General features: G+C 36.7%; 2 protein-coding genes across 16 annotated transcripts; one reads left to right on the top strand and one right to left on the bottom strand.

Annotated features, from left to right (window-relative positions):
- Window positions 1–377: 377 nt before the first annotated feature.
- LOC126915962 (carbohydrate-responsive element-binding protein) lies at window positions 378–25,991 on the top strand. Of its 15 annotated transcripts, none has more exons than XM_050721234.1 (16): window positions 378–663; window positions 4,749–5,118; window positions 15,456–15,562; window positions 19,417–19,490; window positions 20,110–20,235; window positions 20,509–20,743; window positions 20,970–21,065; window positions 21,148–21,421; window positions 21,496–22,024; window positions 22,154–22,333; window positions 22,462–22,606; window positions 22,874–22,971; window positions 23,244–23,707; window positions 23,795–23,918; window positions 24,006–24,135; window positions 24,265–25,991. In XM_050721234.1, exons 2-16 carry the CDS (start codon window positions 4,766–4,768, stop codon window positions 24,384–24,386), a joined length of 3,057 nt encoding a protein of 1,018 aa, XP_050577191.1. In that variant the 5' UTR covers window positions 378–663; window positions 4,749–4,765; the 3' UTR covers window positions 24,387–25,991. The 15 variants fall into 15 exon arrangements, with proteins under 15 accessions (XP_050577191.1, XP_050577187.1, XP_050577196.1 ...); XM_050721230.1 differs by having other exon boundaries at window positions 379–663; window positions 22,766–22,971; XM_050721235.1 differs by having other exon boundaries at window positions 380–663; window positions 20,530–20,743.
- A 147-nt stretch (window positions 25,992–26,138) lies between these two features.
- Window positions 26,139–27,282, bottom strand: LOC126916020 (RPA-interacting protein). The gene is made up of 3 exons (XM_050721370.1): window positions 27,140–27,282; window positions 26,777–27,008; window positions 26,139–26,711 (listed from the first exon to the last, which is right to left on the bottom strand). The coding sequence occupies exons 1-3, from the start codon at window positions 27,239–27,241 to the stop codon at window positions 26,377–26,379; spliced, it is 669 nt and encodes a 222-aa protein (XP_050577327.1). The 5' UTR covers window positions 27,242–27,282; the 3' UTR covers window positions 26,139–26,376.
- Between the last annotated feature and the right edge of the window lie 3 nt (window positions 27,283–27,285).

Raw genomic sequence — 27,285 nt, 5'->3', positions numbered from 1 at the left:
TATCTTAAATATAATTCTTAGCTTGTACCAATTTCCAAAAATTAATCGATTTGGGAAGTGATATCAATTATTAGATCTAACCACGAAGAAGAACTCCACTCGACGATTTATTTAAATGATTACCAAACGAATAATGTTCTAAATTATAATGGATATTAAATAATTGATTCCGTTTTATTTTAGATCTATATTTTGCTTTATCGGTGCTCTTATCTTAATCCATTAAACATGTTATACTTCCAGAAACAGGACGGAAAGTACCGTGAGGCTTGAAAAAAAAGCAGAAGTAGAAAAGGAAACATTGAAGTATGTATTTGTTTGAATCTGAGAAAGCGGCCCTACTCTAGACGGTGGTTGATGATTGGTCAGAGTAAGCGCGCCCATGTCAGCTGTGTGACACAGAGTCGCTAGTCGTCCGTCGTAGACGCGGATTCGTGCAAATGGCGTCACTGGCAGTATGAGCGAGCGTATGCCGTCTAATAACGCGTACGGGCCTCGTCCGGGCGCGGCGCCGCGCGGCCCAGCCTGACGGCGAGCGTGAGTGCGACGATATTGGTCGAGATCGAGGGAAAATTAATACAAAGAGATCGTTAAATTTCGTCGTCAAGTTGCAACAGTGTGTACGTATCAACGACGAGTGGTGACACGCAGTGAAAAAGAGAGGTGAGTTGCCAGATAGAGAAAGAAAAGTCGACAATAAAGAATTCTGGTGATTCTTTACAAGAAGTGCTGTGTTACGCATACGTATTCATTATTCACGAAATAAATATATCCTCATCATGCATACGCTTCGGGTATGTTTTCGATCATCGACTAATTTTTTTTCTACGCGAATGACGAATCTATATTATGAAGATCTTTTGATTGCATCGATGTTTTTATGCAAGAAGATGTTAGTTAGTTGTTACAAAGTATAAGAAGCGCGCGATACAACTTCTACCACAGGGTAGTAAGATAAAGACGACGATTCAAAGCGAATTTCTAAGCGACTTTTAAACCATGATAGACAAACACGATGAAAGGAAAGGAGTAAAATGTACGCGCAGTACATACTTTCCTCGTTCGATTCACAACCATACTACATAGTGACAGGTGCCATGCGTGTATCATTGCCAAATCTATCTTCACTCTTTAAAATACTATATCGTTCTGTGTATATTTTCATAGAAACGAAATATCAAAAATTAGTATTGTTCTTCAACGTGATTCTCATCTAAAGTATCATACGATCGTTATGTTTTATTGCTTAATGCGTATATTTGCAACGAAGCGTGTAGTATGTTTATCTTATAGAAAGATTAGAAATATTCTTATCGTGTTTTGTAGAAGTTTTTATAATACTGTTATTCTGACAAACTATTTGAATATATGCCGTTGTTATCGTGTAATCAGGACGGCCATGTTTTTCCCAGCTAAAAAACACGTTTCCCGTGGCCACGCGCACGTGTGGGCGAAGCAGAATGTTTTTGTTTGCGCCGCGACGAGTTCCTAAATACGACCTATGGTTGCATAAGACATAAGACATAAGAGATCGAGGTGTGCCTATTTGAAAAGAGTTCTGGCGTCTTATAAAAACTCTAAGCTCGTTTCTATCTTCGATACACAGCCAGCCTCGCGAAACGATACAGATTACAGAAACAGAAACGCGCAGTTATACTAATATTGCCTTTCCATACATAAGATGGGATGACAAGTGTTTAAACAAAATAGAATCACAATGGAACATTTGATACAGTACGCATGGTATGTATTTCGCGATTACGTCAGAAAGTATTGCTTGTTATCCTCGTGTACGATCGCGCATTTTCTACTCTTCTAATTTATCGATAGAGATAGATTATCGATAGAGTCTACGGTCATAGAACATGCTTTCCACGATAAGAAAATTTCAGTAGCTATATTAGCGATGCTTACTATATTTTGTTTTCTATAAATATAACAGAATTTTTAAAGCTACACGGGGAAAGGAAAAAACCTTCGTATATGAACGGATAAAGCGGTTAACCTTACCGATACCAAGTGACTCCGGGGTGAAAGAGCATTAACACTTTTAAGATAATAATGTAGTGGAATATTAAGGCCATTTATTAGATAGAATTGTTGCAAAGGAAATCCGCCCTGATAAACTTTCTTGCGTAATATTGCAAAAAAAAAAAAAAAAAAAAAAAATACGTGGTACCGTAAACAATATTAGTAAAATCGTGATCATTGTCAAATATGACTTTGGAACTTTTTATCAGCGGCTAAATGCTATTTTATTCGTCTGTTCGAAAAGAAGTAAGTACATTTTACTTTCGTGCGATTGAAATTATAATTGTACGAATTTCATCTATCCTATGGATAATGTTGGTAAATTCTAATGCGTTTATAAAGATATATCGTCAGCTGTTAATACCTAGTCGATAAATGGAAAAAGATCTATTCCCGAAACCGGTTATAACGGATCAACCCATAATTTGCGATATCATGTGTGCACTATTCGATGCCTATTAGAAATGGACTTCGATTTCCGTTAGACGTTTTCGTAACATATATCTCGGTGAAGGTTTCCACGCACCTTTATTAGAGGTATCTAACACGTAATGCATGTTAAAATCGACGAACCGTTGAACATACGTTCAAGCTAACTCTTTTACAACTAGCACGATTCTTTACACTTTACAGAATTACGATTGGGGTCAGTCGGTAACCAAGTTGCGGTTTTTCAAGTAATTTTAAATTTTGTCATTCTATTCAAATATATGTAACTTCATGTAGTTTAAAAAAACCAGTACAAATAAGAAAAATGTGCATTATAAAAACACGCTTATATGAATAAATATTAGGCTTACCTAGTTCTTCTGCAACACCTCTAACTACATGTGTTAGTTTTTTACCTTATGGCTCAGCATGTTAATTAATTCTGTCATTGTAATCAAACCTCAACTTTCTAATATTCATTGGATTTTGGTTATAAGAAAAACTAACATGCAATAAGTAAAAAAGTTAATGTGCTTTAAAGACGAAGTAACGCTACGAAAAGACGTACGAATTGATGTGACATTTTTCCATACGATCTTTAACCTATTAAGACGAGTTAACTCATCGCTCAGATTACCAACCTTTCGGACGCAATTTCTTTATTTAGGGATCTTTTATCTGTTTACGTGTCCTTTTATTAGGGATAAATTATACTATATTTACCATGCGTAAAGACAAAATTCGAGCACTATTCCTACTTGTAAGTTATAGTACAAAAAATAAATTAAGTTTACTAAAATAAACATATATCCGATTTAATATCGTTGCGTCTTATTCTAGTTACCTTATCACAAAGTTATCGTATCGTTATAACGCTACATTTATGATCATTTTCTTATTAAATCTTGTTAATTTATAAACTGCAAAACAAATTATATCGAGTACGATATAATCAATAAAAATAAAAAAATTAATACGAATTATACCAAAATATGTTTTGTATCGAAATTTTTATTCTTTCACAAGAACAAACATTTAAGGCGGAAACAATGATGTGGTTAGGAAGTTAAGGTTTTAAATACAAAGAAAATTATTTGTATTTACTCGTAAATGACAGTTGATCTGCAAATATGTGTGGTGTTTAATTTTAGACAGGGGATATCTGCGGTTCTGTCGAACAAGTCATTGACCATCGAAAATTCTGGCGCGCGGTCACGTTTTCATGGAAATAAGCGGCGACTTTAACGATTCCCGGTCGTTCAACCAGGCATAAAGGTTGTTTACATGCTCTGAATTCGCACGTTAGCAAAGGATGTGTTCCAATGGGAAACGTTCTCTTTCATTACACTTCAAATGTTTCGTAACAATCGTAGCAATAGCTTTATTAAAAAAAAAAAATACTTAAAAAATTTCTTAATGAGAAGCTTCTTGCATATAATAAGACGCAGGGTTAACGGAAGTGAAGATAAAAAAAAGAGCGGAAGCAAAGTTCATATTAATGAACGAAAAAGATAGACAAGCGTCGAATAGAGAATTATAGACTTATCAGCGGTCCGATAAATTTGTTGTGTCTGGCGGGAAGGATTCATCCTATCGGGATTAAACATGTAGACTTTGTAACCTAGAGAGATTTTGTAAAATGAGGTCGGTTAACACCACTAAATTCTACGCTAACGGCCTCGTTCTAGATTTCTTTGTATTTCTTTATCATCCACTCATATTTTTTTTTCTTAAGTCTTCTTTTTTTGAAGCCGTGTTGCTCCCATATTATAGATGGCGTGGCTAAATTGCGGATATTTATGCAAATTTATGTTTTTATTAATACAGCTAAAAGAATGAAATTGTTTCACTTACAATTAGAAAATATTAAAAGATGCTATAGTACTTAGCCTTAGGTTACAGTAATTTGAATAAACCAACACAAGCTAATTCGAAATCAGATCAACTTACCAAACATACTACAATTTATAATCAGTTAATATTCGAAGTAAGGAACTTTTGGAATTTTTTGAACAACTTTTTACGGAATTTTTACGGAAATTATATCGTTCTCTCCCTTTCGATATTACCGCAAAACCTTCAAATTTTGTATCGATGCAATCCTATCGATCTCCAATAATATTCATCGTAAAAAATCGATGACCGAGAACAAATCTGAAGCTAACGAGAAACACGCGATTCGTATTAAAAAAAAAAAAAGAGTAACAACAAAATTAGAGAAAAGAATGAAAATTTAAAAAATGGAAAATGTGCGTGAAAATGCGTATCGACGCGACTGTGATCCGCAGAGTGGCGCTGAAGAGGGATGCAGGCCGAACTGGTGTACAGAAAGCCGTTAACAATGATGACCACAACGTCCAGCCAGAGTTTTCATCGTTCTGGAACAGGGAGAAAAGAGAACAGCGGTAGAGACTCTCGCGAGACCATACACTCTGGTCACTTTATGGTCTCTGACTTCGAGGCGGAGGCCCAGGACGACGAAGATGAACTTGCTGTCCCAGTGCCTGATGAGGAAGCTGCCAAGATCGCGATTATCGCTTCCACAGGATTTTTACAAGAGAAATTTGCCAGTAGTTCTTCGAACGACAAAACTTCTCAGCAACTCAGCATTGAAACGTCCTTGAACAAGTTGTTCCAGTGCATGTCGCTCGCATACAGGTGAGTTTCTCTTTCCCATCGGTTTTTTTTTCGCGAATCTGTTTTCCTTTCGCCTGTTTTCTTAGGTTACCAGCAAGTATCGTTCATAATTTTTATTAAATCTCTACGCTTTCTTTCACTTGTGCTATTGGCTTGGCAACTAAGTGATTGCGGATTTTGGCATTAGGTGGTATCGACAAAATCCGCAATCACTTGGTTGCCAACCCAATATATCCAAGCTGCTATTGTATAAACACATACGATTCTTTGTCCAAGCAGTGATTATCGATTATACCGTTCCAACTAGAAATTGTATTTAAATTATTCAAGAAATATCCATCCATCCAAGTCGTTCGAATAGTTATGAGTATTAACGCATATATAAATTACAAATGGATCTTAACATACGATGTAGTAGTATCTGTCTTTCCATCGATCATGGAATCGTCAAAGTCGTGAGAAATCGCGTTTCAGCAATAGGAAGGAAAATCAAACTTTATACCATCGTGCCATTAAATAGAGCGGATAGAAGCGTCGCATGCTCGTCTTGCAACAGTCTCGTGATTTCAAAGTGTTCGGACGTTTTGCAAGAACCCGCAAGCGAATGCGTGACGTTTCCTCTCGCAATCGGTTCCCTCGGGAGATTAGTGGGACAGCGCAGATTCGATGGAACTGTATTTCGAGCTCGGCAACCGGACAAATGCCGTGCCGCCGGCATTCCGCCTGATAACGGACAATTGAATTAATGAAGAAGAGGCCGTAGAACCAAACGACAACACCGCAATTAAACTCGGCCTCGACGAAGCCGACAGTCTGCCTCCGCGACAATTTCCGTTTCCCCTATACGGGACCGTTCGAACCCCGTCGCGAAGACTTCCTTTAAATCCTTTCGACTTCTCGATCAACGAAGACGAGCTAACTCGCCGTTTGGAAATGTTACGATCGAAGGCATAGATAAAGAAGTACTCGTAATCGATGGATCATTGTCCATATTTTGGAAATTTAATGTAGCAATGTTGCGAACACGTTGATAAACTCTGATACAGCGATTAAGATTAATAAACATTTCTCTCTTGTTTCATATCGTTCTTTCGATAAATTGATTAAAAACTCGCGTTGTTTTGAAATTCGCGTGAATTTCTCCAATTGGAAATATTTTTTAGAGTAAATTATTTGTCGTTTTATCGTCGAATCTTTTCGATTTTACTTTTCTATCTAATCGTCCAGCATTTAACAGCAGAAAAATGGATTAATTCGATCTTTTATTTTTTAATGGCCAGTTAATGTGTATCGATTAATCGGTCGATCGAAAGCCCGAATGTTTTGAAAGTTTGATGAATTATCGATCGATTATGGAGGATTAGCGCTTGAATCCAAGCATTAGATCGGCCTAACTAACGTTTTATCGAGGAAAGAGGCTTATCTAGATTTCGTGTCTTTCTTGTCATTTTGCCATTTAGAAGTATCGATTATAAATTTGTCTTATCTGAAAACAGTCGATATCGAGGTCCTATAATCCGAGTGCAGTGTAATCGAGAACAAGACTCGTTGTTTGGAGTATTTTTAACGTCGAATCGACCAAATGGCGAAAACACTTGTGGCCCGTGGATATAAATAAATACTTTGGTCGACGGTTTTATCCGTAATTCAATTTTTATGACTCGCAATCTCGTTGTATCTTGCTCTTGCGAAAGTTGGCGAGAAAAAGGAGAAAAGAGAAGAACGTGCATGTTTGTTTTGGATACACGAATTTGATCGCAAGATCGTCGTGAAATTCTCGCCTGAATTCACGACGATATTAAAATTAATTTTAACGTGATCAATCTAAGTATGTCGATACCATCGAGATTATCAGATTTTGCACACGATATGTGGTGATTTATAGAGATCTAGCCGATCGGAAACAACCTTTGTCCCGAAACGACGTACGTTCGAAAAATTCCGTGGTTTATCAAGGCTGTTTATGTAATTGATAATTTCGAGCGGACAATATTTAATAAGTAGCAATTACGGAGACGAAAACAGATTCTAAAAAGAGGAATCGTGAAAACAGAAGAGTATGCATTGACGAAAATAAAAAATGTTACGTTGAATTAACGCGAAGATTTCTATAAATTACTCGCAACAACGTACAGGAAGTTGTTGCTAGTTACATTGTGCTATCTTGTTATCGTTCTTGATCTTTTATCTCTGCGACTATTGCGACGATTTCGTTGTAATTATATTCCTGCGATTAAACTGCAAGAAATTCGTTAATTACGGGCAATTATTTGTACAGAAAAAATTCGTATCTAAATGAGAAAATGTACAACCGTAAAGCATATTTTCTTAATAACTGATTCTAATTGTCAGAAGGCAGATTCTATAAAAGATAGTCTATATCGTAATTCATCGTCGTATAAAAATGTACAGAGTGCATACAACGACCATGGCTAGCCGTATTGCTCTATGTTGCTCACTGTAACGCGTTTCTATGTACATGATCACTTTCGACCAATTGCTTGCTTATCTTTATGATTGTGTTGGGTCTATCAGAAATAAACTAATCAATAATCAAAGTCGCATTCCTTCGTCTATTCATCGTTTCATCGAAGTATTTGATACACGAAAGTAGAAAATATCTATAATAAAGTACATACGTACGTACTTGTAATAATATCCAGTATCAAGAGCAGAGCAATCATTTCGGCTTACTAGGTTCTTTCTTTCTTTTTAATTAGTCTGTTTCGTTCTATAAAAATTCGAATTTGCATAAACATTCATAAATCTTTATTTATAAGCGTATCTGCAATTATATGGAATACAGAAGAATTATATGCAATTAAATCATAAAGTCCGTGGACCTGACTACTTTCAAGAATTATACGAATTATATTATGTAATTATGCAACATATCGAGTATAAATGTTGAAACGTATCGAATGGAAATTAAGCATAATGAATTATTGTTGTAAATAGAGATCGTTTTTATCGTAGGTTACAGAAAAAAAAGAAGAAAAAAGAAAAGAAAAAAAAAAGAAGAGAAAACAGAATGCAGTAAGACACGTTAAAATGAACTTCGTACAATTAACGGTGTACGATGTAGTTCAGCCATACGCAGAGTAAACGCATTACTTTATTCAGCCGGTCAATCGTTATTTTAGCCCGTCCTCGCGATTGGATAATAAATGAACCTGATATCGTAATTCCGCCGATAGCGTTCCATTGTTATTGTTCCGTCTTCCCGATGAAAGGGTTAATCGATTGATGATGATTTACGTCGGAACTGCAATTGGACGCGCGAAGTGAAAAGACGTATATATCTTTATCAGTGGAAGAACGGTGATATTATTGTCATAATGACGCAACGTAAACGTTCGTCCTGAACAACACGCTCGTAAATTACGTGTACACGTTCACCGTGTCAAAGAATGAGAATAAAATGAAGGAAAAGAGAAGAAAAGCAATGCCGTTTTCTTGAATCTTTAGCGGCTTAATAAGATATATATATATATGTATAAATATAATTTTTTTGGCCTATTTTTTTTTTCTTTGCTTAAATCCAAAGATTATTTTATCGAAAGCGAGATAGACTTCTGGGACGGCAGTCGTATCAGATATGTCGGTGGAATAATTCTGACACGCCTCTTGTCCTTCCGTTGTGTGTGTGTCTAAGAATGACTGATAAATCGTATTGTATCTTATCGATGTACTCGACCAATAATTTGCTCGACATTGTAAAGTATCCCTGATACGCCTGAAAATCTCTCCTATTTGATCTAAAAATATCCAAAATTTTTGGGGGAAGTTTCTTATTTTTTTCTCGAAGTAAGAAAGATCTGTCGGAATTTGTTCTAAAATTTGAAAATCAAGTTTAAGTAACAGGTCGGTTGGTTTTTCGCTGGTGCATGATTTTCGAGAAACGCAGAAAAGATCGTCGAAAGATCATAAAAATATGTATATCTGATATTTTCCTCGAGAAAGATATAAAAGTTTAGAGGAGTAGGATAAATAAATGATGTACTTTCTTGATTGTATAGATTTCGTATGAAAGTGATAATACTTTTATTACGTGTTCCTTTAGCTTAAGAAATCGTAAATAGACTATTAATATGTCATCTACATATTTAGCTTACCAGCATGGTTTTACGTCAATAGGAGGAAAAATAATGTGAGATTTGAAAGTCATTTAGATGTTTTGTTACTTTACTAGTAAAATAAAAAAAAACAAAGCTGTGAAACATCATCGTGTACGTAAATAAGAAACTCGGGCAAAAACGCGAAATCAGAAGTCGAAAGAACAATGTCGGGTCGAAATGCTTATCTCACGAAGCCCTTAGACTTCGACCAGCGCGTTACGTCCACGGTTCTGCCCGCAATGACGTCATTGTTGTCACTGCAACCTATGAGCGACATTATTTCGAGAAAGTTTCACTTGTTGCGACCTCGTCGTCGTTACGTCTTTCGAGACGACTACTCGCGATAATATCCCGAAATGCGTTGGCAATTCTGTACCTCGTCTAAACGAAGATTAGATCAGGCCATTTTTCCATTATAGCGCGATTTAACGACTCCCTAATTGCTTGTATCGTTAAAAAATAAGAACGGTTTTATCACGATTGTGTTTACATAGCAATTACCCTGTGCTAAATTTAATTGTCCTCCCTAATGAGCGTATATTATTATTCATAACCTTGCACGCACTTTGTAATAATAAATGTTCCAACTGTGATAATATCTAGTATTGTGACTAATGGGCAAGTACCTGGATGTGTTTAAACAGTGTATTTCGTCAATAACAAACGTTGCATTGTATCGATATGTAACTGTATTTTAGCGTTTGATACTGGTTAACTCGATTTTTCTTCGTCCTCGACGTTTTCCTATCGCGTTCGTGCCTTATCTTGGACACGAACCTAATTCACCAGCCGCAAAATGCCGTAAAATACCGTAAAATACCGTATGTGGATAAGATATGTGACACGTTCATTGACGATCCTGCTTGATACCGTTCCACTCTTTGCTCGATAGTAAACCACGTGTTTGCGTTATTCAAGCAGGTATCGCGATCGTTCTATTCGACGTTGAATGGACGCTTGAATGGACGGAAATCAATAGCTCTTTTTTCACATATTGTTCGATGTAGGTTGGACAGGAGGTACTTTATACAATTAGGTTTGATCGATTTTTTTTTTTTTTTTTTTAAAGATCGGTCGGTAATTTTTGCTACTTTAAGTGGTTGGTTTTTCACCGTAAATAGGAATTGTTTCAGTCATCCGAGAATCACAAGATATCGCACAATTTCGTTTGTTCAACAAATTTCATCATTTTCTTAAAGCGGAGCTTTAAGTTCCTCGATGCACCGGATACGCCCGTTTCAAAGTTTTCAAATTCACAAACTCAGCATTCAAAAATATAGATTTCAACGCGTTTGAGGAACTAGGCTAAATAGCTCAATTTGTTCGTAAAGCCGCGGTAAAACTTCCGCGAATGAAAGAGGTAGGTAAGAGAGAGAAAGGGAGCGAACGAGAGAGAGAGAGAGAGAGAGGGAGGGAGGGAGGGAGCGAGCGAGAGGTGGAGGACAGAGGGAGGAAGCTAGAGAACTTCTAAACGGTCTCGTGCAAGGGATAGCGTGGAGCATGCCAGGTCTCCGGTTGCACGGCAGCCGTTCTCTCGCGACACGCGTAACTCGAAAAAGTAAATCGAGCTAAATTACCGTAAAGGCCTGTGTGTCACAACGTGTCTTTTATCGTGCAAGGCCACTGCGTCATCGAGCACAGAGGCACCGCTCGCGTGCGCTCAGTGTTCCCCGCGAATATAGGCGCGAACACGCACGCTTTTCCATCGCACGAGACCCTGTTTTTCTCCTTTTTATCGTTCAATGATTCCAATTCTACCCTCGCATTCTTCTTTTCTCTACCCTTTCATTTTACGATATCCCGTTTCTTTTAATTTTCATTTTCCATCGCTATACCCACTTCGAAGCTTTTATTCCCTTTTCCGCTTCTTTTTCTTCCTGTCGTTGGTCTTCATGTTCGTTTGTTACTTTCTGACCGTCTCTTTTATCGCCACTATGGGACACTTTGGTCTCGATCCCTGTATCTATACCCGTTTCGAAGTTCTCGTTGCTTTTTACATTTTCTCTTCTTTTCCCTTATTCTTGTGTCTTGTTAATCGTCTGTCACCTTTTATCTGGCTCTTCCGTTTCGATCGTCCAAGCACCTTTCGATTGCGTTCCTCGACGCAGTCGTTTTGAAGCTCTCATCGATTTTTCCTTTCTTCTTCTTCTTCTTCTTCTTATTTGTCGCATTTGCCTACTACTTGCTACGCGTCTCTTTTGTTTCAGTGAAACGTTTCTTTCGATTTCACTTGCTATGCTCGATTTGCAGTTATCGTCAGAGTTTTTATCAATTTCCGCCTATATGTATGTATACACGTGTACATGTACATGGTTGCACATTCCGCTGAATGAAGCTTAACAACGCATCTTACCGAACAGTCACGTGAGTGAACCTGATGATTCGTGTAATTCGATATATACGAACATGTGACAAACTTTCGTGATCCGTACTAAGCCTACAGCGATACGAGTCACCGGAGATGATGAATTTTTAGGAGATCTTCGCTCTTTTTTCTATCATAGATAAAATTCGTATTTTTGTATCATAGATAATGGTGCGTCTCGTTATAGCAATGACGTAATTGGGGGAGCATAAATCTCTCGACTCGAGCAATTTGGAATTTTGCTTCGATGCGTGAACACGCATCATCAAATGGAACACGGTTACAAACACGTGATTATTTACGACGAAGATTACGCGTTCTCGTATCGAATTCATTTCCCAGTTGAAACGTTCCCGCGTTTTACAATCGCCACCAGTTATAAACCACTTGGATATTCAAATTTTATTCAAAAAATCTCTAATGCGCAATTTGTACGACGTTAATACTGCTATGAAAATATCGACGAAGCTTTAAGAATCTCACGAGTCGTTTTGCCAAGTCGAGACGCTAAGAACTATCAGTCGTACGTAGAATTAAAAAGTTCTGCTGCTACTGTACGTTCTTAAAATAAGACGATCGATGCATTGAGAAATTATTTAGGAGGATTACAACAGAGCGTCTTTAAGTCGTTCTAATTCTTCCTGAATTCTTCTTCAACAACTTTCCTCCTATTTCTGGTATTCTTCGTACACCGATTCTTTTTGGCTGCGTCGTATTCGATATAATAATCTTCCAATTGGTAAACCAACAAGGTTTAATAAGAAAATCGTTACAAACGTGTGGTAGAATTTTCATTATTCTTCTTTATACCGCATCCAAGTATCGATCGTTTAAATTTGTAAAACGAATATTGTTGCCAAACGACGAAGTCTAGGATTACGATACGCAACGCGACGATTGCGATGTCGATCGATGAAAATAAAAATGTTGCTGCGAAGAATATCTGTAAAAAAACACGTAACTTTCAAGTTTACCTTATCTATCGTTTTAAAATGACCGAGAAATCTAAAATTTTATCTGTTACGTTCCTTGTATCGTCTTTATTTTTCATCGTTCGATCGAACGTGTCTAGTCATTATTGCACGATAATTTGTATCGTACAATTTCGCCTAAAAGATAAAAAGCACAGGAAATTTCAAATATGTCAGCGTATCTCGAAAAATGAAAAAAAAAAGTACTGGATAACAACGTATTGGACATCACGCAACTTTGTAAAAGAGTTGAAATTGAAAACAAGAAACTCGAAGCGTTCGATGGTGAATCTAAAGAAGAAATAGGGAAATTCCATGACAAAACGACGAATGATAATCGACTTTGCTGTTCTCCGTCGGATAGATCGAGTCATCGGCTGTACGACGAACAAATAAATCGTTATCTGATAACGAGATGCTCGCGGCTAATTAATCGCGATGGTATTCATCACGCTTAGACAGAGAAACAGGTGGATTTCGCGAGAAACGACTTTGCGTTCGAGTGGCTCGAGTCCTCGATGTTATTTCGCTATCGTACGCTTTCGACGATTCATTCTTTGCACTTATCCAATACGCGATAACCATTTAATTGTTGTATTAATAGCGGATGATGAGATTCCGCTACGTCGGATGCTAAGAGTCTAGAGAAATCCAGACGTTATATTAAATCCAGACGTCGCGCTTGTACGATAGAATTTATCCATTTTTGGGAAAATTATTTAACGTTTGAAAAGATTTTGAGGTCGAGTTGTTCGGTTGGAAATATCTGTTTCCATGAAACTGGAGATTTATGCTGATGAGATTTTGAGAGATCCGACTAATTAAATTTGATAATTCCACGTAGCAAATGTCCGATCGATAAGGAATCGACTTAGATTCGAATCTGAATATTATATTCTTGATAAAAAGACGAAATGGATGGATCGGGAGAATAAAATTGGTTTTTTTTTTCAGATATTAAACCACACACAACGAATTTTTTCTTTATTTGATCATTTAATTAATCCCATTTTTATCGTATAGAGAATCTTCCTTGGAAAATTTTCTTAATTAATATCGTCGATCTTAGCTCTTTATCGAGATCAGGCAGATAACTTTTCTAAAGACGAAGCGAGCCAAGACGATTTTCTAATCGGCTCCGACTCTTCTACAAACATTATTTTATCTTTCCGAGAGGTATTATACAATTCTGATTATTATTACGATTATGATATTTTTCTCGCGTAATTCGATCACCATCTCGGAAGAAATTCAAGCGTTTAACAACCACGCGTATAATATACATTATATATGAAAAATGAAAAATATTTTTATCTGTTGACTTTGATAAATTCGTTGCTAGAAACTTTGATATGCCGTTATTGAAATATATAAATAAATTGCATAAACATAACAAGTTGGAAAGACTCGCTGCAGCCTGTGTGTCGCCTCTGCCCTTATTTCTCCTCTTATCTAATCGATTTAATCTACGAAAAAAATGAAATGCTGACAGTGGACTCGGGTGATCAGAGTCCCATGCCAAGAAAGGAAGAGTATCTGCGACACTCGTAGTAACGCGAACGCTCGTTAGTGGAAATCTTACTACCGTTTCCAGCTGTTGACTTTTCGACGATGTTACATCGCCGCGAACTTTGATAACGAAAAACTTGTTCCGACAGTAGATTCCTACGTAGATCGTTCGATTCTTGTTCCTCGCAGGATGGCAATCGTATACCCGTTGTCTCGGAAAAGAAAAGGAAGACAAAGGATCGAGACGTAATCGTTAAAAAATGCAAAGAACCGGATTTGTGCTGTAAAATGAGAAAACGTGCCTTGTGTAACTTACGCCTCGCAGGATTTCGTCGATAACATAAATTGAATAGCGTAAGCAGTTTTTCCATTAGTGAAAATAACAATTTCCTTCGACTGGCTCATGGATATTTCAGCGAACAGGTCATCGTTGTTTCCGATCTACCGAACCCAAATTCGCAGTGTTTCGGTTCGTTCTATCTCGTCTATTCGCTGCTCGTTCTTTCTCGCTTATATTTAGCCCGCTCCTCCGCCTTCGGATAAGTACGAGAAAGTGTTTACCGTGTTCGAACAAACATACGTAGCTTCCTTGACGATAAATCCGCTAGCGAATCGAACGTCGTTAGAATATCATATCGTAAAGATAGCGTAATCCACGAAACTTTTAGATCACCGTAATGTCTATGTAGGTCGTCTATGTAGGACACCATTTTTCCATTTGAGAGACTAACGTTAAATCATTGGATTCGCTGAGAACGTTGCATCGTGGCGAAAGCCGCGTTAAACTACGAGGAAACGTCTCGATAAGGATTAATTAGTCTTTCTTGGACCTGGAAATCTTATCTGGATGTTTCAAAGCTCCGTCGATTAGCTGTCGAGTACTTTACTACGACGCTGACTTACTACGGCAACTTGCTCCAACTATACTCCGCAAAAGCAGATAAACTCTGTGTTTGCGTTTCGTGTCTTGTCTTAAGTTTTCAAGCTGTTTGCCGACGATTTACATTCGCTCGTTTCAAGATGTTTCTCCGGGTATATCTTGTTTTTACGGTGATTTGAGTAAATAACTTTTAGGTTGAGTCATTTTACGATCGATTCGCAGATTTTCACTTTCGCGTATTGTTCAACTTCTCTTGCGTTCTTTCCATCGTCTCTGACCAAATAGTATTCCTTCTTCTTTTCTTTCTTTTTTTTTTTTATCGTTAGAAAGTTTCCCAAGTCCAGCGAGTGAAATTTATCTTCCACCTTCGTCCAACGAATATCCCATTTCTTTTCTATAACAACGTTCGTATAACGAAACGACCAACTGCTGTAAAATGCACGCGGTTCGTCGATCAAATGCTGGGAATTTCAGTTTACAGTGGTATGACGTATGGGCATTTGAATTTGTTCCAGACAGAAATTGACATCGCCCAAGTGGAATCGGTTCAAAGGGATCAGGCTGAGATGGAAGGACAAGATTAGACTGAACAACGTGATATGGAGGTGCTGGCACATGCAATGTAAGGAAACGCACGTGTGAACAGAACGCAGAACCACGACCGTCGATGCACTATAAATATAAGAATAACGTATGTTTAATACGAGTAAGATCGTTGAAACGATCAGAAATTAAGCGATCAGGATGTTACGCGGATGTTTGACGAAGCAACGCCAATTGTACGAAAGACGTGGATTCTTCGATCGTTTCGAAAAACGTATAAAACAAGTACAGACGATATAACCGGAAATAGTAGGCGAATCCCGAGACACATTTACACCTCGAAACAAGTTTAAATTTTGCTTTAACCTTTAGGCCTTTAACAATCGTTTCGCGCGATAACCCGAGGCCACCGTGATAACGACGATCGTTAGTTTTATTTTTCTCGTAGCGACAACTTTTTTCCCCTCGGCTAACTTGTCACGGTCAACGGTTACGGTTCGAGGGTCACAGTGTCCGTCGGAGAATGAGCCGGGAAAAGAAAAAAGGCGTTTTCGAAAACTTAAACTTTCCACACCTATTTACGCTCTGTAGTCTTCCTTCTTTACAACGAAATTAGAATTTTACGTTCCTCGTGTTTTCCATCCGTTTAAATAAACCGTTAAGTTTCATCTTAAATCGTACCGATCCGGACCATACCGATTACGAAAACCTATCGATCGCAATCGTATCGTATTTGAAATTATTTTTAGCCATTAAAATTTTCTCAGCGTTCGAATCGAAACGTTGTTTGTGTTAGTCGAAACTTGCAAACCTTTAGAATCGTTCAAACGTTATTTCACTTCGAGTTAACCGCTTCCTCCTCTTTATTCGTTCGCTGAAACCATCGTTTGCTATTTTAAATGAAAAAGTCGCTCGTCCGGACCATGATAAATTTCAAATTACGAAAGTCTTGATATTGATACTAGTATCGTACTGCTCTTTTCGTAACGCGGGAAATTCTTTCGAAATTTACACTACACTGCCCCGATGTACCTATTTTCTCTGTTCGATCGCGCTGTTTATCCCTCGATGGCAGTCACAGATAAAATTTTAATATCATCGTCCCGTAATTTCATTTACAAGACACCGCTGCAAACGATAACTTTGCTATTGGGTTGGCAACTAAATGATTGCGGATTTTGTCATCGTCATGGTAATTCCAACCCAATACTTTCTACACCTCGTTCGCACCTGTTAAATACAAATTTCATTCCTAAACAACTAAAAACAATAACGGATACGCTACTGGATGCTTCAACTTGGTTTTACCTCGTTAAATCTTTTGCTTGCAAAAATATACCGGGTACATCTGGGGCAGTTAGAGCCAGGCACGTCAGCCACGTATAGTTAGACTATAAGGATGAAAATCATTTTCCGTCGGTTGGAGAATCGCACGATTGAAAAAAAGATTCAGGAATTTATTCTGCAAAGAATTTGGAAGACAGTCGCGGTTTTTCAGTTACGATCGAAAAACAAGAGTGAGGCGAGATAAGACATAATCTAAAGCCAAATTAAATTGATTCAAGATATTCAGTGGCGAAAATAAGACGATAGGCCGTGGCGGCGTATAAAATAAAGAAATATCTTGCACGTGACACGCCAGTGACAAAGAATCCCCGCCAGCGGCTACCGCGCGTGGTTTCTTCGCAAGTTCCTGCGAAACTTTCGAGCAAACTTCAGTTTCGTGAATACCGTCATAGCAGGAAATTCGAAATTCTTAGTCGCCGCGATATTGCGTCTTTCTTCCATCCGTTCGGCTTCCAACCTCCAATTTTTAGGGAAATCTCGACACGGCTTTTCGCATCACACGGGACCGATTCCGATAATATTCGACCTAAATATTTCGGATTAGTTTCGAAACAAGTTCCAAGTTAGAAAGTAAGTTCGTTGGGAATCGAAGCACCGGAGAAATCGACCGAGGTAAAGTTCAGCGGAGCAGGTGATTAAAAAGAAATCCAAGTTAAGATCTTTGGATCAGTGACGTAAAATAAAGCTAGTGGCTACGTTATCGAACGAACGAGGAATTATTCTTATTTTTAATTTCTTTCTTCTTTTTTTTTTTTTTTTTAAGAGAAATAAAGATTCGTAGTATTTGTTACTAAGATTTAAGACTAGTCGACGAGTTAATTTTAACGAAGAAAGGATGATACATCGATATGCGTCGAGATCGCATAGACGAGAAGACGTACTTTTAAATAAACCGATCCGCTTGAATTGTGCAAGAGACACGAGTGAGCGCAAAACCGTATCTCGTTCACTGACATTTCGATCGCCGCGAGTGCTATTTTTAAATCCACCGCCTCCGCGTTCCCGATTGTCCACTCCTCAGCCTTACAAATATTCATTTACTTGTTTCTCGTCGATCAACGAATAAAATACCAACCGATCGAGCAAAGAATTACAGTCGGATGTAATAACGAGAAAGAAATAAAACTGCGTCACGTGGTGATAATGCCAAAATTTAAAAGTAAACGAGGTCGGTAGTAAGATCGAGAGACACGGGAAATCGCGCGAGCTCTACGTAGCTTAGCTTCGGACGAGTTGATGTAAAAGAAAAGAATCTCGAGTGGTTCCTCGTTCGTTGACGCTTCGCTCACGCTGAGAATCGCGTAGCGTAACGTTCGCAGATTTTACGTACAATTCGTGTTCGATCGCCGAGTGAAAATAAGTAAACGTGATATTTTCCATTCGACCCGATACGCAATCGAGATCGATAACAATTTGTTTGTTGCATATCTTTGTTTTCCATTCGAAGCGAATATCTGCGACTTTATTATTCGTAAGAATATTCCGCAAACTCTTGCAAATTTATTTTAAAACCATAACTCCATTTCTTCGAATCGCTCTAATTTTTCTTTTCTTCTTCTTCTTCTTCTTCTTCTTCTTCTTTTTTTTTTACAAAGTTTACGCTCTTTTGTATTTTTTATGCTCACCGTAAGTCGATCGAACATACTTTTCTTAACGCGACATCGTTTTAACTTTTCGCTTGAACGTCGTTTCATTCGATTAACGGGACGAAATTTGTGCATCAAGGGAAAAGGATAGGAAAGGTGCAGCACGAGCAAAGTCAAAACGGAAACTTGATCGAGTTGGAGGCGTGAAACGGAGGGACATCGACTTTAGTTCGCAATCGAGACAGCATCGCAGGACTTTGTACCTGCTGTCGTTAGTGATTACGAGAATTATTTCGCGAGTGCGCTACAAAATGCGTCGCCGCAAAGTCGGCATCGGGACGCTTGCGTCTCTTCTCCGATGCAACGAGCATATCGAGCATGGCCGTAGGTCGAAGGGCAGCTAACTAATCATTTCAAACGTTCGCGTGGTCGACTCAATTAAGTTCGTCCAAGGAGCACGCATCGTGGTTCGTATATGAACTTTTTCTTTTCAAATAAAAAGACGCGACGTTCTTCTCTTGGAAAAATTGATCTTTCGGTAGCTACAAAATCATTGTGCTACCTTTAGAAGCGCATTCGATCAGTCGTGGTTCCGTTGAATCGACGTACGCGAATCCAGTTGCATGTTATCACCAGAGATTGCAATTTTTGTTCTTTTTTAATCCGGTGAAACAAATATTGCTGCTTCCTTTGGATCATTTTTCATTGTAATGTATTTTTCTATTATTTCTACAAAAAGCTTGTTAAATTCGTTGTAAGGCAAATTTATATCATAAAGAATATCTTTTTTAATATTTGATATTTCATTCTTTTTTTTTTTTTTTTTTTTTCTTCTTAAAGAGGGAAGAATTAGCGGATGACGTAAGATAAGGTAAATTTGTATCGTGAAATAAGAAAATTAAAAGATTGAATTTTTTCCGATTTTTTTTTTTTTTTGGTAGAAAATCGGCGATAGACGCATGTTATAGTGAGAGTTTCAGTTATCTTTGTATCATTTCAGTTATATTGAAGCAGAACACGCTGGTGTGCCAGTTCGCGTCTCCATTGGATGTTGATACTCATAATAAACCCGAGGTACGTTTAGTTATCACTGAAATGATAAGTGTTCGATGCTTGTCGAGCATTTTTCTTGCGGCGATCTTGCGCAGAGTGTCTCAAAGTGGAATCGAGCAATTTTTGTTTATCGTCTCGACTACTTGAAAGAAGAAAAGAACCGTCGTTATCTTCTTTGAAGTTAGAAAAATGAGCGTGTCCTGCAAACCAAACAGCAGCTCTCCTCTGTTTAAAAGCAGAGACTGTCAAACAATCCACTTAAAATAGATCGCAATTGAGTCTAGGAATCAGCGGTATATTCGAAAAGTGCTTTGTAAATGCAGGGTAATGGATCGTTTAAACGACGTCTGTTAAACTTCCTGGTTACAGAGAATTATTTTTGTAATTGCGTTAAAAATAACTGGACGACGTTGAAAGATCGATAGAGAGATAGAGAGAGATAGAGAGAGAAATTAGTTTCCACCAACGTTAGAGCGCACGCTGTAAAAATGCCAATTGCTTTCTTATGTTCTTTAATTTATGCGAAATTAATTTTGAGACAGCCTGTATTTTGTAACGAAAGAACACGATCGATAGCAGTTGTAAAGTTTTGCAACTCGATAACGACGTACATAAATTTAAAAGATGTGTTTCTTATCAGGCGGTAGTCTTAGAGGGCAAATACTGGAAGCGAAAACTTGCTGCGGTTACTGCGGAGTACAAGAAATGGCGTATGTTCTACCGGAACAAAATCCTTGGTTGGACGAACAAGGATGGCACCGAGATGGTATTCCTCGATCCACGAGTCACAAATTTTCTACGATTAAATTTGCATGAAACTGAGAATTAAATATAGGCGTATTGCTATTGCATTTGCCTCGATTAATTTTTCAAATTTCAAGCAAATGTATCTTTCAATTAGGTCGAGTTTCAGATCGTAATTTCCCTTAGTTTCTTTATCGTGAAATAAACTTTTTATTTTTTCCAAAGATAGAAACGTTCAATACATTTGAATTTTACAAAATTTCTAAGAGCCACTGGTATTTCTTATTCATAGTAGAAAATGGCGGTATCGTTTCAGATGGAATCGATGGACGTGTTAGATTGGGGCAACGGATTGGGCATCTCGGGCAACTATGGTGCAGGTACAGGCAGCACACACGGTGGGACCAGTGGGACTCCAGGAGGAGAGAGTATGATGGTTGATGAAGATTACATGGAGCTCATGACTGATACGTTATTTTCGACAATCAGTTCAAATCAACCAATATACTTTCCCGATCCGAGAGAAATTGGTAATTGGCTAAAAAATAAAATTTTATAAAACAAAAATAAGCGAAAGATCGATAAGGATGGCGGAGATGATAAGAGAATAATATGTGTGTCGATAATTAGAGCGTTGTAATAGAAAGAATGAAGGAGAAAAGTTGAAAGAAACAACGCGAACAGTATAGTTAATGTACATGTATTGAAACAGATGATACGATAAACTTTATTTTATACGGTCGCTTGTAATTGTAGCGCGTGGAGCTAGTCTGGCGGATTTTATACAACCCAGCTTGGGACCGCTCCAGCCAAATTTAGATGATTTTATGGACACTCTTGAACCGTTGCAAGGTATCCGATCAACGTGAAATTCACTGTGTTATAGGTATGGACAATAACGAATCAATAATATTCATAAATCGTAATCTTTTAGAATTTTTAAATTCGAAGTTGCCCCCTGTCCCGGAAGAGGACGACATGTTTCGAAATAGTACCTTGAACGCGAACTATCCTGATCTCGACTTAATGACGCCTATGAATCAGATAAACGAGCTGAGCCAAGAATCAGCAGCAAAGAACGAGCAAGCTTCACAGCAGCCAGCGTTAGCACAGAACGAACAAGGAGGTACTATACAGAATCTGCAATACACTGCAAAAATATATACTCAACCTCAGCCAGAGCCAACGAATGCGTTCAGGAATAATATGTGAGCATCGATCGTTCATTACTTAGAATGTTTTACAATGAAATTCTATTTTAACTTTTACATGCACGTTATAGAACTCTGAGTGAGAATTATAGTACCATACAACAAAGTTATGAACCCGCTGCAACCAGTCAACCTGTCAGGGAGAAAAGTCGGCCAAGTAGAGTTTCTTCGAGGAATAGTCGAGTGATCCAGCAACCTCAGCAACAACGGACATCAACGTATCAACGAACGGCGCAACAACAAAATTCAGCGTACCAACAACAACAAGCTCCGCAGCAACAATCTTACGCCATGGAGATCCAATCCGTTCAATTAACACCGGTTCAAAATCAAGTGCAGATGCCAGCGTTGAACGACCAGTCTGCTCAAATCCCGCCTATCGCTGCTCATGTTCAAAATCTGGTAACGGTACAGCAAACTTTTGGACAAACAAATTCTACAGTGTCGACGCAACACAGGAGCATCAGGCCTCTACCACCGGTCGCACCGATCTCATCAAAACCGTACAAAGTCGTTCAACCGCAACAGTGTTATAAGTTTCCCACACTTCCGCAAAACTTTAATGCGCAGCAATGCAAATTCAACACCAATAATTTCAAGGTATTTATTTCACAGATACAACGTGATATGTCTTGTTTCATTGAAACGTGATGTTCGATTTGAATAATGCATTAACGAGGCGGGAGACTGTGATTAGCGATAGAAACAGATTATCGTGATATTTTTCAGACACACCCACCGCAACAAGTCGTATCGGTTTCCGCGGAGCAACCGTCGCAATCACCGATACTGTTACAGTGCAGACCCTCCGGTTTGGATCTTACTACGCCGACCGTACAACCTACGAAATTGTTACCGCAACCTGCCGCGTCCAATTCGGAGAAAGAGGAAGTTTTTGCCGTACCCAAGGTTTATACATAAGCTACAATAATACCATATGAAATATAAATCAATTTTTTCCATTTCCTTTATCATATACGAAGCATAGCAAGTTAAACAAATTTATAATGAAATCACGAAAATGTTTTCTGTTTCAGTATCAGATGAAAGCAAAGAATAGGTCTCGAAGTAGTTCGTCCTTAACCGCATCAAGAATCCATCCGCCACCATTAGTATCAGCGGCGAGCGATCCCGCTCTAAATCTAAATAACAATGTTTTGCTCGCACAGTTACTCACGAATAGTATGTATTTTAAGAAACGTAATCTTTGTACGGCTTTTCTCTATATTTTATAAATCATTTAATGGCGACATGACGCACAAATTATTGAGAAATCGATCACACGGTATTATATATTTTGTCGATAAAGAATATTATGAGAGCTTCAATATCGTTACATAGACACATCTGGTGTACACACAATGAATATGACGGCTGATAATGTAATGCCGACAGTGACCCAAACAACTACTACTATGAAACACATCTTACCTATGTTTCCACCTTCAGCTTCGCCTACGCAGGTAACAACCACCCACCATATTACCACGCCGGTCACTGTCCAAACCATGCAAACATCTACGATGCAAGTGCAACCGCAACAACAGGTATATTTTTTATTGCATCTTATTTCGAAATCAAAAGTTATTTAAATCAGTGTCATTCAAGAAGAGGGTACTCTCTAATATTCATAAAATTGACCCAACGTTTTTACGCTATAATAGCATACGTAGTAGATGAGACTCTTTAGTTTGAACCACGAGGACTTAAATAATAAGTCACATAAAGATATTATATTACGTAACATTAATACCGACGATAATAAATCTTCAGCTTGTATAATATTATATGACGTGTTCAACTGTATGTTGCATATTAGGCAATGCAACAGACTACTTGCAGCCAACAAATGCTATTAAATACAAACACCCAAGCGCATCAGTCACAAAATAGTCCCGGGTCACCAAAGGATAGTTCTAACGCGCACAGTCCTCAAGGGTTAAACCTCAGTCCTTTGCACAGTCCGATGAGTATAGGAAGCCCATTGTCACCGAGTAGAGGTTACATAAAAGGTGAATCAGAACGAGGACAATACAAAGAACAAAGACGAGTCGGGCACATTCATGCGGAACAAAAACGTAGATATAATATTAAAAATGGATTTGACATGCTGCACAATTTGATACCGCAGCTTAATCAAAATCCGAATACGAAGATGAGCAAAGCCGCTATGCTGCAAAAAGGAGCAGATTATATTAGGCAGTTAAGGGCGGAGAGGAATCAGTTGAAGGAGGAGATGGATACTTTAAGACATCAAATCGAGTGCCTTAATACGTCTATTAGGTAATAAGGAAATTAAAAAAGACAACAATTAATATTATTTCTTTTAAATCGTTATATAAAACTTATATATTGAACACTTTGTTACAGTAATTGTCAATCCATGCTTCCTGCAACGGGTGCTCCAATTTCTAGACACAGAACGAATAAAATGAAAGAAATGTTCGATGAGTATGTACGCACGCGTACACGGGAGAATTGGAAATTTTGGATCGTATCCTTTTTAAAACACTTTTTATGGCTTTTTTTCTCTGTTCTCGTTCGTGAACATATGTTATACATTTCCTTAGAAAATGATTAGTTCAGTGTATTGCTTGAGCCTCTAATGATTTCTTTTAATACCTCGGTATCCACCGCGAGTATTGAAGATCTATATAGAAGTACAATATTATGGGTCGAGCAACATTGCTCACTCGTTGATCTCAGACCAGGTTCGTATCTTTTACAACAAAACATTAGCAGTGACATAATAAAGTATTAATATTAATAAGTTACATTTATAAATACACGGAATTATTAATCATTTTTAATTATTAATCATTCCTTGTCTTCAATTGTAGCCGTTCTGAACTCCCTAAGATATCTGTGTACTGCCACTGATATTCTATCAGATCCTGGTCGCCTGCCCGAAGAAGCACTCGCAGCAGTTAATCGCACGGAACGGCGACGATCAACTCAGTGACCAATTATAATATGCGAATAAATCGCGAAACGTGATTTGCTTAGACCTTCGAAAGAATGTGCGAAAGAAAAGCAGTTACCGTAGCAGTAAGCCAATTTAGGAGAGAAACTTACGTGAAAATTCTTAAGACGATTCTTTTTTACAGTAGTAGACTTTCAGATTTCCTTTTGCAACGATTGCGGTTGAGAATGGAAAGAACTTAAAGTGCAATTTTTCCCTATCCTTCTCAAAATTGTGACCATAAAATTTAATAATTAACTGTTAAAAGAGTATACAAAGATGTACATGAATTTACTCGCAAACATTTAACAAAATATATATTATGATATATAGACTGTTACAAATTTGGAACACGTTGAGATTTGAACATCCTTTTTTTATAGCGGTTATCGCAATTGTTCATATGTTCGCATAAAATATTATAAAAAATGAGAAAGGACATTCGTATTTATTAGGTAATTATATTATATGCGTTACGTTTATGTTCACTCAGCATTAAGAAAAGAATTATATATAACTTTACATTTTCATAAATTGCGATAACAGATATTTGCGATAAATTCCTTTCTTTTTTCTTCTCGATGCTTCATTAAATTCATTGTAATACTTGATCATACAAACATAAAAAAAGGAAGGAAAAATGTGTAGAGCAAACCATTCCATTATATTTTTACTATGCTTGTTTTTATCTAAATACGTCGTTTATGATAATGCTAAAGAAAAGGAAATCATTATCTTTGGAAATTATTCTCTTTCTTTTTAGATATCGTTTCTTACTATTTTTAAGATAAATATATTCGTAAAACTATATTGCGGACTTAATTATATGTTACACTGTTGGTATATTTTTATAATAGTTGAAATATAAATAACTTTCGTCAAAAAATCGTTTACTTTTAAAAAGTCTTTTGTTAAGATCGACGAATAATAAAGAATCATTTATAATTAATGTCAAGTAATTAATTACATTTTTTTATGTTACTTGAAAATATATACTTGAGTATACCTAGATGAAATCGGTGCCATGAAATTATAACAAGAGACTGGAGTAAGAAACATAAATTGTTGAAAATATCTGATTAATCTTTTAGCGTGAAAACTGCAGTTTAAAACTAAATATTTCCAAGTTCGATCTTGTATTCTATGATGAATAATACAGCTGTTGATACTTGCATAGTAATAACTTTGAAAGGATAAAAAGTTTATATTGCAGATAATTAAACGCATATGAAGTAAAAAAAATGGGTTGCTCACAAATTACAAGTTTATTATATACTATTAATGTTATTAAATATGAAGTTTTTAATACGAAATTTCATGTGATAATGTACAAATCATTTATAAAAGAATTCAACAATTAGGGCTTAAGCTATAAAAGACTTCTGCATATTGTAATATTGTTAGCTTTAATATCAATTGTATATAGCAAAATGTGAGCGGTGAAGAATCTTTAAGAACTTTCAAAGTTGTTTTAAAGATTGTAAAAGTATAAATTTTACATTTTGCAAATACCTGTTCAATTAATTTTTACAATATGCAGTTGTTTTTTATTTAACTTTACATTGTGTATGTATAAGTGATAAATAATATAAAGAAATCAACAAAGGGGGATGTTTTTTGTACAATATGTATCATATAATCTTATAAAAATCCATGTATTGTTATTCTGATGATTACCTTAAAAGAAATTAAATTTTACTTTTTCTCTCTCCTATGAGCTTAACATTAAATATTATTAATTTTTTATTCATGTTTTTTTTTATTTCTAACATTTTATTTAAAAAGAAGCATTTTATTAACTAAATTCTTTTCTGGATATTAGTCTGATATCCAGCATTAAGTTTCATTCAAATGTCCATCAAGTGTATTATGTATTAAGGGATTATTATTAAAAACTTAAATTGGACATTGATTATATAAAAAAATATAGTTCTTTTCAGTGATTGTATTATTCTTGAAATCTTTTGGTAATTAAAGAGGGAATCAAAACTTATATTATTGATGCCCACGTGGAACATTCGTCACAAACTAGATACAAGGATATCTTATTGTTCTCAGATAGAGGAAAAAAGCTAGGTATTTTTCTACAATGTGCAGAATGGTTATTCACACAGTTATTAATACGATATCCTACTTCCTTTACATTGATACAATTGTTCAATGCAAAATCACAAGATATACAAGTTACTTTATTTTGTTTTTGTGTTAAATTAGATTTCTGACATATAGGACAAATAACTTCTTTGTCTTGTTCATCTGCAGTGAGAGCTAACATTTCAATTTCTTCTTGTGTCATTTTTTCATATTCTTGTAATATCCACTGTTCTATAAATAACAGATAAACATTACAATTTGCTATATAGAGTAACAATTAAAATTATTAATTTCACCTTCTTCACTGAGTATTTCATTTTCTAATTCTTCTTCTTGATGAAGCAATTCATTAAGAAATGATGTATTGTCAAAAAAATCTGGACCAAGATCTCTAGTTACGAGATTATTAAATTCTTTACGTACGATTTCAGTCAACGTATCTTGTACATCTCTCGAATTACTTTCCAAACCAAATCTACGTTTATTAAATAATTGTCCACGTTTCTCTCTCATTCTTTCTCGACATCTCTAAAATTAAATTTTGTTGCACTTTTTGTTGGAATATGACACAATTGACAAAGCATTATATTGGATTACATATGAATTTTATTAATCTTAAATTTACAGAATTACAAAATTGAGAATATCAGATGGCTAACCTCTCGCAACACCTCTTGCAATTTCGGAGAACTGTGTCTAAGTTTATTAGCACTGTTCCTAATTTTTAATTTTATACTCATGGTTGGACTTCGATTCTCCATGTCTTTCTTTTATAATTAAATACTATTTTATAGTCAAATTATAC

The sequence above is a fragment of the Bombus affinis genome, chromosome 5, assembly GCF_024516045.1.
Source record: "Bombus affinis isolate iyBomAffi1 chromosome 5, iyBomAffi1.2, whole genome shotgun sequence".
NCBI classification, from domain to species: Eukaryota; Metazoa; Arthropoda; class Insecta; order Hymenoptera; family Apidae; genus Bombus; species Bombus affinis.
Note: the sequence above shows the minus strand (reverse complement) of the source record. Positions and strands in the feature narration are given on the sequence as shown.